Below are 12,849 nucleotides of genomic sequence, written 5' to 3' on the forward strand. Positions count from 1 at the left end.
TGAAGGCTTGACTTCATATGTTTACCGTTGTAGGTCTGTGATATATGATTGGATTTTTAAAAGAATTACATGTAATATTCCGGGATCTCCCGAGTGGGTGATCCAAGGTCTGAATTCCTTACCTGCGTTGTCCCCGCATAAATAACCTCTGACTCAAATTAATGGGCAAACCTTGGAAGTAAAGCCGGCCGGAGAGTGGTACTGAATACATCACTTCCAAAATGGCAGCGATCGAGAATGTTTGTGCCCTACCCTTACATCCCCTAAATGTGCCTTCATGACATGGTGCTATATGCACCGGAGACTTTACCTTTACCTTTGCATGTACTATTCTTTTTCGTATAATGCTGCTATCTTGCATAAAATGGAAACAAGCGTGTTTCAGGCATGATTGACCGAAGATAGTATTTTTATTAGCCTTAATCCGCCCCCCCAAAAAAAACATTGTTCGCCACTTGCCTCGGTTACCGACAAAGTTAATAAATTCGAAGTTCTACACACACATTAGGTGCAAAATTATCATCCTTCATCAGTTTAAAGTCTCCCTTGGTGAAATTGTTTTATTATAGCCGAAAGCACTCTTATAGGCCGCGGTGGCTCAGTCGGTAACGCGTCTGACTACCATGCTCAAGGTCCCGGGTTCGATCCCCGGCCGGTTCAAATCCGGGAACTTTTCTAACGGTGGAAGCGGCCCCGGCGCCCACCCAGCGTCGAATAACATGGGTACCTGGGGGAAACCCTGGGGGGTAAAGGCGGTCAGGGGCGTGATGCTGATCACATCACCCCCACTCACGACCGGATCAAGAAAGTGTGGGGCGTTACCCCCACACCCCCTATACGCCTTCATGGCGTGGTGCTATGCACAGGGGAAAGCACTCTTAGTTCATCTTTTAATTCAGTAGTCTTCATGTGTTAACATTCCGACAAGTTTTCTACACTTTTCAGGCAAAAGATCAGATGGTATGCCTTTATGCTTACTAATATCATAAAATAAATTGAAAATTCACTATGATGTTTAAGTTGCTCAAATATTTCTCTTAGAGCTAGAATAATCGTCCAGGACCTGGTAATAAAAATCAACTTTGTATCGTTTTTGTGGATCTTAAACAGTTTCATCATACTGAAGCTGCATCTTCTTTCGATTTCGGCTCTGTACAGTGTCGCCTATCTTTGGATCATCTATATCTAAATTTGATGCCAATTCTTTCTCATCAACCAGGACTCACAGGTCGCCGCCCATCGACGTGAAATTTTTCACCACTCCTGCTTTTTTCAAAACGCTGATATGTTTGCAAGAAATCATCTAACACATCGTAGATTAATGTCTTGAATACATTTGCTCCTTACATTACGTGGAGTAAAAATTTATACCAGATAACTAGTGAGCAAAGAATGTAAAGCCACACAACTGGTTTGCAATACACTGAGCCTCATGTGCGACCATTTGTACAGTTTTATTGTCGATACTTATTTGAAGGAGCGCATCATACACCTCTGAGTTAAGATAACGAATCTGCTTTTCCACCTTGTGGCACTCAGTGGTTTTCAAGTGAAACTACTGATATGTTCCTTTAAAAGGGTGGGTTGGCATATATTAACTTCCAAGTTATATAATATAATATAATATTATAACTTTCAAGTTTTCAATAGGCTTATTTTTTTCTTCTCTTCAAATTTTTCCGCCCTGAAAATTTGTCGCTCTGGTCGGTGGCACGGTTCGCCCTCCCTTCCACCGGCACTGTGCACAACTACAGCATACAACTACCAAAAAAGCTTCACTTTTCCATGAAAAACGAAGAAACAACAAGTGTTAATACTATCGTCTTCCCATCCGGTCGTTTAACTGCTTCGGGTTGCCAGACAATTTTGCCAATTTTTCAGAAATTTGTAGTTCACAGGTTCCTGTAGCGGAATTTATTTAACAGCCGGCTTGAGAAGAAATTGGACAACTTTGTCACATTATCAGGAATTTTTTCAAACGTGCTAATCAAAACATGTAATTAAATCTACATAATATAGGTCCACATCATTGTAATCCAAATGTACTGTCCACTAAACTCAGAAAAAATACAACGCATATATGCGATAATTTTGCGAGTAACAAAAATCTATAGCTGACTTCCGTGGTTAGCATACCGCATTACAAAGCCAGGGCTCCTGGGTTCGAATCCCGGCAAGGGTATGTGTGTTCCTTGTGAGTGTCCCTCCATCAATTTCATTATATCATCACTCCTCCTCATCGTCGTGATTACCGAAAAGTAGCATAAAGCGACGGTAAATAACAAAAATCAAGCAAGAGTCTGTACATTTTCAGTTACCGATATTTTTTCTCCTCATTGGAAATTGCGTAATTTATTGCTCTACTCTTATGTTGTGTAGCGCGACGTCTACTTATTTAACGTGCCTGACGTCATTCTGGTTCTACGCTACAAAGGTAATGTCAGACCCACAAAAACAATTAAACAAATAAACAAAAGGCAATCATTAATAACCTATTTACCTTTTGTCCCAGGGTAAGTGCCATCAGTCGGAGCCCAAGAGATTACATAGGGTAGAACAAATCACACCACAGGGTTAGTTCTATATATATACTGTAATTTCTATAAAAGAGCACATGCATAAACATTACATCATTGCCCCTTTCACTCATACATTCACTCACGCATTCATATCTCGGCAGTCAAAAATACATGAGTAATTAATACAATAATAGTTCGGCGGCATGTTTAAAGTTAGCTACATTGATTTAAACTGTTCTTAATTTGACATTTACTTTTGCATTTACGGAAAAAACATGTTCCGGTAGGAGCTTAACCTGCACGGCAAAAACACTACTCCTTTTATGTTGTTGTAATTGAATGTTAATCTTTATATGGTTTCTTTTGCGGTGAACTTGGATCACTGTTATATAATTATATTGACAATTTATAGCGTCGTACAATCTGAATGTTAAATACTTTGGATAATTGAATAAATGAAAGCTGTACGGTTTTACATGTTAAAATATATTTGATGCAATTTAATCACCGTAATAAGCAATGACTTGGTAATGTTTACGTAATTAGCGAGTTCATTGGATGTCCCGACGGGGCTAACGAAGCTTATCCATTTTCACGTCCATTCCGGCTTACCTTTGTCGGCTCAGGCTAAAGTCCTCGTGGTGAAGTCGTGGATGTTTGCGGCGTGGTCAATAGATGGCTTCCGGGCGATAAGATTGGATCTCCGCATCTTCAAGGATTGGCAGCTGGGTCGGACGCCCCCCCAGCAGGGCCTTTCTCTGTCTCTACTCCATATTGATAGTACACAGACACGTGCAAAATAACACAACACGGAACGGTGCGACACACAAAGCGGATACTTTAAGCGGGTGGTTCGCGAAAGATTGTGCACGATAACACGCCGAAGAAAATCTGAGTAAAACTGGTGTCTTCCGCTTCTCTGCGCGTCTATTTATTTGCTATTCAAAAGGTTCGTTACTGTACCCTCTCTTGCCAAGCGTTGATAAATTGTCCTCAAATCGTAGCCTCTTGTCCTGCTATCTTCGCCCGTATATTTGGAGTTCTTTGACCCTTCTCTAAAAGCACCTCGAAGAGAGGTTACCCTAAGACTGGGCCTATTGTAACCTGCACGTTCGTTCCGAAGACAGTGCCAGGGAGTCTGTAGCTATTGTTATCCAGTCTAGCTGTTTAACCTTTAATATCGGGCTTAATTTATCTGCTATCAAATTCTGCTTTGGGGATTTCGTCGATGATAATCTGCTGCTGGGCTGTCTTTAATTTCAGTTGAATCTGACCATTGGTAATAAAGTTGTATTTTTATATTTCTTTACCCGAGGCTCGGCCTCTTCTCTCGGGAAACAGGCTAGTCCTTCGCTCTCCGCCGTCCAACTCCCGGTGAACAGCCACAATCCAATGCATATTATTGCTTATTACGATGATTAACTGATTTACCTGATAATTAGCAAGATTTTATCGTTATAATGTCATAATCATAAGTGAATAAGATTATGGAGTGCAGAATGATTTTTTTCAATGGTTGGTAATTTTCTATCTTCCGTTAACTTCATTGCTTCTGGCAACTCTTCATTGTTTACCGGTCTCCGGAGAGGGCCAGTTTTGTCTAGGGGGTTGGTTCGGACGACTAAATCCTCCGTCCTCCCATTCACAGAACCTGTGCGTGTTATACCCCCAGTTCCCTCGCCTCTTTCCCCTCGCGCACAATTCACAATTCTCGCAGAAGAATGAATACAGAACCGACTAACCAACGATCTATAAGCCAGGGGCGGCGCGTGCCTTTTCAGTCAGGCAGGGCACATTTTTCTTTTGGGTGGGGAGGGGGGCAGTTAGCCTCTATATTCCTCTTTAAGGTTTTTGAGGGGAGTTCCTTGATATGGAGGAAGTAAATTGTTCGAACAGTTTGGAATAAAATTAATATTCTGATCAAGATATCTTTCCAAAGAGCATTAAATACTCACTACGTAGGAATACGAAAAATCAGCAACATATGGAACAAATTACATGAATAAAAAAAAAAAAAACTCGAATACTGACGTCGGAACCCTATACGCTTGCAGTAACTAAACTTTGGGTAGATATTGGAATGATTAGGAAAATGTTACAGTGCAGTTTCTCTTCCATTGTCAATGAATTGAAAGGCGTATATATTAAAGTTTCTACATGATTCAATGTCATATTCACCAAGTATCCACTAATATCAATAACACTAGGAAGATGATGCAGCGTTAAGTTCAGTTACAACACTTTACATTTGCCATGTACCCCCAAAAAGTTCGTTTATACTTACGAAGATATTCTGCATGTCAAGTTGCTGGAACACAGTCACAATTACACAAATAAATAAACAGGTACAGTAACTATAAAATCGCGAAAAACTAATTATTTCATAAGCGACCAATACGCACAGACGGAACGCAACGCAAACTCACACACTAACTCAAATCCAAATCCGTATTACAATGGGAAGAAAGGAGGAAAGGAGGATCTTTTTGAAAATACGAGGGACTAGTTTGTGCAATAAAAAGTGTTGTCAACTTTTCAGGTCGTCGGAACAAGCGCGAAGAAAAGCATTTGAGGGATTTTTTTCTATCTTATTGCTGCAGGCTGGAAGAACGAATGAACTGCCTGCCAAGCGTTGGAAACACTGAACGGTGAACGAGGCAAACATGAATGGGCAGGGCACCTCGTTTACTGCCCAGAGACGGCTACGAATTTTGCGCTTTTCCATTGTGAGGGGACCGTCCCTTGCCTATGCTGTAAATGTTTGGATCAGTCAGTGACGTCACGTCTCCGGGCAGAGCTGAGATTGGACTCTCTCCAAAGGACGGAGAAATATACGTAACCTCGCAAAGGGTGCATACCCTGTAAGTCTGGTTGCAGCAACGTAGGGGTTGAGGGAAAAAACAAAAAAATATTTACGCGTATATACCGATCGTCTCTTCAGATGAACTTTTTATGTTAAAATTGTTGTGGGGCAGTGCCCTAGTTGCCCTTTATGTAGCATCGCCACTGATATAAGCAATGGAATATTTACAATTCAGACAATGTAAAAGCTAATATATAAATGTTAATGTAATGTGAGCGGCCGCCCCTGCCTAATGATAAAGTTGTGAGCCGACCAAACCAACGCGCTCGGCTAATGAGATGAAGCAGCTATTTCGCAGTACAAAATTGAAAATATATCGTACCATTTCCGTATGTTATCTTGCACACATTATTTCATTGTAACCATTATACATAAACTAAGTATTGACCTTTTCTGTACAACTGATGTAATCTTCTACATTATATTTTTTTCTTATCTGGACAAACATATTTTATCACAATTTATAATGACTAGGAAACACAAACTGAAATTTCCTTTTGGAAGTAAAAATAGAAAATGAAAAGATGAATACTGTACTTTTATCTTTCTTATTTTGAACTACAGTTTAAATTTCGATACATATATATAACCCTGGGGGGTAAAGGCGGTCAGGGGCGTGATGCTGATCACATCACCCCCACTCATGACCGGATCAAGAAAGTGTGGGCGTTACCCCCAGACCCCCTATACGCCTTCATGGCGTGGTGCTAAGCACAGGGGAGCACTTTGCCTTTAATACATTTTATAAGTTTAAAATTTATTTTTGAAAATTTGGCCAGCAACCAATTTCAGAAGCAATATTTTTCACATGACTGGACAACATGCACGCGGGAGAACTCTTTAATTTATCTCCATTATTTTAATCTGTACAGATCTTTAAACGCCGCACAAGGATCGTTTTTTGAGAACAACGCTGCCGTGCAAATTTGGAAGTCTCGGTTTTGCCTTATAGAACGCAGAGGAAAACGAGAACTTGTAGGGATTATTTTCCTATGGCGGAGCTTTAAAATTGTTGTCAGTAAAATTTAGTGGAAATTGGTTCGAAAAAAGTATGGTAATCAATGCGTACCGAACAAGCTTCTTAATGAACTCGGGTATGCATATTCATACATGAGATTCGCAGGAGTCATTCATTAAAAAAAAATGTTCAACTAGATATGTCAAACATTTAATACAATTGTAATGATAAGGATTTTCATTATCGGCTAATCACATTTGTCGTGTACAATTCTTATCGCTTTGGATATTTCTAAATATTAATGAACTGAACACAATGCACATCATCTCTGCTTTCTTTTATTGAAAAGCGAAAAAGAAACAACACTCGGAAATCGCAGACAAAAATTTTCTTTTGCTAAATTCACAGATTAGATATTACCTTCACATCGCAAAACTTTCGCTCTGATTAGCTGTTCCGCAGAATCTAGCAAAGAAAGTCAGTTGAAAATAGAATACAGCCTAGTCGTCAAAACTAGTCAAGCAGCCAGACCGGCGGCCAGGATTTCCACCCAGGTAGCCAGTTCAGCGCCAACTAGGGGATTCCTACTGGAAATCCATTCCGTGTGATCGACCATTATTCCAATCTCCTCTTCCCTATTGTGCCTCCGCACCCGCTTTTTTTGTGGTGCCGTCACTGGAGAGAAGATACTAGTATTTAGTCCCACAATTATTATTATTATTCTTTTAAATATCACACTGATTAAATGTAATAAACTATATATATATATATATATATATATATATATATATATATATATATATATATATCACATCCTGCCTTTTCTCCCGCATCCGACATCATGATGCATGTCTCATGAGGAAGGTCAGCTTGAGAAATGATCATTGTATGAGTCGTGCAGAGAGTAGACGAGCCGTTTACACCAGGAGAGAAGTTCCAGTTAGTCGCATGATATCGACCAGTGTAAACCAATCTTAAGAAGGAATCGTTTTAGAGTAGAGAGAAAAAAAGGTTATGAAAGAAGTGAGAAAAGATGGGAGAAAGTGAGAGAAAAAAGAAAGAGAAATAAAAAAGCGAGAAAGAATGATAAACAGAGAACGAGAGGGAGGATTTTTGATTGATTGGTTCAGTTCATTTTACTTCACTTTTCTGCCACTTTTGGCTAATCGTAAAGATGCAGGATAAGTGATGATGTGAAATTTTTGAAGGGACACTCACAAAAACGCCCACAACCATGCCAGGATTCGAAACCGGGATCCCTGATGTCTTGGCAAACTGAGCTAACCCTTCGGCCACGGAGGTCGGCACAAACAGGAGGGGAAAACAGAAAAGCAAATGGTCAAGAAGAGAGGTAAGCACGATGAAGAAATACAGTGACACCCTTGACCTCCCCTTGTGAGGCCTGCATATTTATACAAACCACATTCAAGTGGATCCTACAACTTTTCAGCAGGGTCCTGTTCAACTTGCTGCTTGGCAACATATTAACCCTGTCGTCAATTTGTAGACTCGGGATAGCTGACTCGAAATTTCCATCTATCTTTGCGAGCATTAACGGCACTTCCACAATATAATTGAACCGTGAATGATAAACGTCAGCTTTCCTTATCTCCCAAGAGTTGACCTTGTGGAGCAAAGTAGCAGTCTAGCTTTGCTCTTTGGTTACTGAGGCCAGTACGTACTACAACAAAAATAGGTCGGGTGAAACCCATCCATGTGAATGCGTTTATAATAAGGAAGGAGTGGAGGTACGCTGACAAACTCGTACTCTCGAGGGGTCCGACATTTGTGACTGAGGTTGTTCATAAGTCACGTCATCCACTGTCTATTTATATTGCCTTGCCCATTTTATCCGTCCGTATTATTTCATGTATGTAGTTAGACTGCCACGCGGGAGTTCCGGGTTCGATTCCAAGGGCGAGTGATTTCAGTTAGGAATTCTTCCAGAAGGATCCCGCGTGTGGATATGCTCTGGGGTTCACACACTCTCTGATAAATAAGTACCTGAGGTCAACCCTTCGGAGTTAGCAGGTCGGAGTGAGATGATGATCACATCACCTCCACAAATGGCCGAGTTTGCGAATGTGTGGGGCTTTACTTTTTACGTATGCATTCACACTTCACGACATGTTGCAACGTACAGTATTGTAACGAATAACGAAACTAACTGTACTTCTTATTATTATTTGCTAAAAAATGCAATCAAACCGTATCCGAAGCGCCGCCTGGAAACTACATTCTTCTCATTCACATTTCGGCACGTAACCAGGGAAATGGTTCGGTGGTGTGTAGCCCCCCCTGAAGTTCTACAAATATCTGATTTAAATAGTGTACAGAGGTAATTAATTTTACTCCTTAGCAGGATTAAACATGTACAATAAGTTGTAATATACTGAGAGAATTATCTTCTGGGTTTCTACCCGCAACTTTTTCGCCTTCAGATGGAAGCTGCTGATAAGGGATGAGCCTCCTACGTCCTACGAAATAAAACTCTGGCTAAGAACGTATTCACATTATTTTTAAAACAGGCACTTTGGAATATGTGAATATGTGTGTGTGAGGGAGGGGGCAGGAGAGAGAGAGATGGTGAGAGAGTCTATGTGTGTACATGTTGTAAATATATATGTAAATTTGAAAATGTTATCTCTTATTTAACTTGTCTCTGTTAAGAGTGAATGAATAAATAAATTGAGTCACACATACAGTGACGCGCCCAGGATTTTCGTAAGGACGGAATCTGACTTTAAAGGGGGTCGGTTTATGCCTTTCTTTTTTATGTAGTTGTCAGTCCCATATTTTGACATCCTTTCACGCAATTGATGTTCGTTTTTAGAATTGCTGGACCAAAGGAGAAATACGGCCCGACCACCTCCCCCCTTCTGTACGCCACTACACCCACAAAAGCGACAAATATTTGCCCATTATGCCAAGTGAAGTAAGGTGTCTTCACAATACTTATTCCAAAACACATCATGGCCCGACTGTCTCCCGGATGCCACATCCGTTAACCAATCTTCTGTTATCATCACAGGACACGGGGTGAAGGCTGCTTGTTTACAGCAGAAATCTAGTTTCAGCCTACCACCGCGAGAGTGCGATACGTGCTGTTGCAGTGTACGAAAGAAAGCCGGCTTGGACAGTTGGTACCGGTGCTGATGTGTGAGAATACGATTCTTAAATGTAGCAGCGAAATATGCATTCGTTCACGGCTGCTGTGAGGAATGTCAACTGGCTCAAAAAGGTTCTGACTGGTTTCTTGCTAACTTCAGTTCTCTATGGACTCTATGTTGCATCCTGGGTATCGAGGGATACGGAATTGTCCAAAGGTACGTTCTTATCAATATACGTACTTAGAAGACTTATTATCTCCATAGAAATAACAAAAAATAAAATAAAGATTAGGCTGTATTCTTGAGCAGTGGAACTAGAAGAGACATACATTGTATCTCTCAATTTTTTGGCACGAGGGTTGAGTACCCACCTAAATACTTTGATCAGGATTGTATCTCTCAAATAATAAGATGCTACCGTTCAAAAGCTCTTGTTTTTAATAGCTAAACGCAAAAAGTATATTTTGTTTACATTACTTCCCCATCAAAAATAATGTAAAGCACCGTGAAATTCTTATGCTACATTGTGCTACTAACCACCTCACCAGATCTCTGCTCTTGAAAAGCTTCAAAAGGAAATGAAAACCGTTCAAAGTAAGTGCGAAACGATGGAGTGGTGCATAGAACTTTTGCAAATGTCTTTAAAACCTGTTAATTGATTGATTTGTTTTTGCTTTATTTTACTTTGCTTTTCTGCCACTTTTGGTTAATCGCGAAGATGATGAGTGATGATATGAAATTGCTGAACGGACACTTAAAAAGAACACCTATGACCAGGCTAGGATTCGAACCCAGGGTCCTTGGCGTCGTAGCGCGATGTGCAAATCACGTCGCCCCGGAGGTTGGCATAGAGAAAACTATCTTGAAATTAGCCATTAAGTTTTTAAAATTTCCAAACTTCTTTGTGAATATTGTTTTCTTTATTTGCAGTACAAGTTTATGAAAATTTTATTTTAAAATTGAGAGCTACATGACTTGTTCTAAAATGGAATATCCCATGCGTGTGTGTGTGTGTCTGTGTGCGTAGGTTGAACTTCGTACTCCTCCCCTAAATCAAAAATGTTCCCGCGCCACTGGTCTTGGAGACTATGTACTTTCGTCTTCCTTTACATAATTCAATAAATATAGGGTTTGATTCGTTATTGAGACAAGGCAGTTGAAATACACTGTTCTAGAGCATTCACATGAATAATTGTGTGGTTCGGTTTCGCTGTTGTCTAGATATTCGCAATAGCTCTGTACCTTGTAATCAAAGAGTCCGGGTTCGATACAAGGAGGAGGCACATAGTAGTTTGGATTCCACTTTAAACTGTAGGTCCAGTTCCGATTAGCCTTTCTGTGCATAAAATGGACTTAGAAACAAGCTTAAAAAAACAAAGTAAGCCTATTTCCATCACAGACATGTTAACAAGAGCGAAAGCAAGACACCCGAAAATGCAAGTGGATGTTCTAGAAGAAATTTTAAGGGATGTAATTTTCCAGAATTTGGAATATCATGGCGTTTTCTCGAAATAAGAGGAATTGTCGAAAACGGCTTGGCGGGCGAGTTCAGGGGAGCCTTAGTTTTGTTGTTATTATGTACAGAAAGTAATACAATAATTCAGTTGCGCATTTGCACTTGACGCAATTTTGTCAAGGGTGAATAATCTTGAGGAACCGGTATGAGCGCGTGTTGGATGTTCTTGTTGATAAGAATGGCTACTGTCATTACATTAAAATTGATAGGTCGCAAAGTGCAGTGCACTGCGTTAATAAAAAATACAAAAGAAAAAATATAGCTGTGTACGAGGAGTGATCAAAAAGTAATAAAGCAAACTTTTTACCCCAGATCCTAGAACATTACAGGATCTCCGCATTTGAATGCATTTTAAGTTTGAAATATTAGTGTTGAAGAAGCAAACCCATAAAATAATTTGCACTCTAATAATGGTTGAGTGGACGAAAAAGCAAATGACTTAACGGTTAACAGTAGTATCGGAATACGCCAAGGCCTGCCCTCGGGCGATTAATATTCGCAATTTAATTTGCACGTACTTAGAACTAATTTGCAGGGGTTTTAATTAATTCGCATGTACTTAGAATTTATTTGCAAGTACTTAGAATACTTTACATTTATGTATTTGTTTGTTTATAACTTTTTATGAATATATAATTATTTATTTTATGAAAAATATGTATATAGAAGGTAATTAGAGGTACTAAACGCTATGCATATGGTTTTATATTCATTACTGCAAAGTATGTAATGTATAAATCGATAATAATTAATGTTTATAGTATTGAAAATAAGAGTTTATGGTTTATGAACCGCTATGAACGGTGGTAATGGGTGTAGGTACAGGTCCAATTACAATTGGGGACGGTCCCGGTACTCGAACCCGCGATATGTAACGGTAATAAATATAGTGCACTATGTAATAATGTTATATGGCATGTAATATATTGAGCGGAGACGAACTATGTATAACGTGTGAGCTGAGTCTGATGCCAGACAGACAAGGGTGAACTCCGCGCAGGTAGAGGAGAAAGGAATTTGGGGAGTGTGCGTTCAAGGTCAAATGACGTCAGAACGTCAGAACAAAGGAAGAACCTGATTCACCAATGAGAGAACGCGTCGGTAGATTTTCAGAACCGGTTTTTCCAAGGTTAACCAGTACGCAATAACAGGGGGAAAGCTATGCAATACTGTAGGGCAGGGGAGGGATTCAACCAGACAACAAAGGATGTCTGGAATGCGCAGCAAGGGTCAAATCTCTGAAGCTATGCGTCGCTTGTAGAACTGGTTTCCGCCGCCAATTAATATTCCGCTCAGGGTTGCCCCAAGGCACAGGCCGCTTTAGCGCAGGGTTCTTTTATCAGTACTATGAAGACGGGAGAGCTATCAGGGACGGGGCCTATAGTTTTCACCATTTGCTTTTATCACGAGGTAACGAACCTAGGACCCTTTGATTATTGATTTAGGTAGTAAATGTATGTTACTGTGTGCTATTTAACTTAATTTTGAGTTTATTTTTTACCAAACTTTGACTTTATGTCAAACATTTTCACAGCTTATCCTTATTTTTACAAAATAACACTATTTATACTATTCAGGCAACATTTTGTATTAAATCTTGGACTTACAAAGACAATTTTTCAACTTTTAACTTATTATTTTACAACTTGATATTAATTTTTTACAAAAATAACACTATTTGTACTATTCAGGAAAGACTTTTAGTTACATTTTCGACACACTAAGTGTGTGTTCTCAACTTCTATCTGTTTATTAGGCTTATTATTACTCAAATAACACAATTTCAGCTGTTCAGGCAACATTTTTTATTAAATTTTGGACTCACAAAAAGACATTTTCTAAACTTTTAACTTATTATTTTACAACTTTATGTTAATTTTTAC

General features: G+C 39.5%; 1 protein-coding gene across 1 annotated transcript in view; it reads left to right on the top strand.

Annotated features, from left to right (window-relative positions):
- Nucleotides 1-9,436: 9,436 nt before the first annotated feature.
- LOC145988824 (carbohydrate sulfotransferase 4-like) overlaps nucleotides 9,437-12,849 on the top strand; it is a 35,106-nt gene continuing 31,693 nt past the window's right edge. Inside the window, exon 1 of the mRNA XM_083124035.1 lies at nucleotides 9,437-9,666. Within this exon, the coding sequence (XP_082980161.1) occupies nucleotides 9,534-9,666 (133 nt within the window). The 5' untranslated portion in view covers nucleotides 9,437-9,533. The remainder of the gene's footprint in view (nucleotides 9,667-12,849) is intronic.

The sequence above is a fragment of the Lepisma saccharinum genome, chromosome 6 (assembly GCF_977018435.1).
Source record: "Lepisma saccharinum chromosome 6, izLepSacc3.1, whole genome shotgun sequence".
NCBI classification, from domain to species: domain Eukaryota; kingdom Metazoa; phylum Arthropoda; class Insecta; order Zygentoma; family Lepismatidae; genus Lepisma; species Lepisma saccharinum.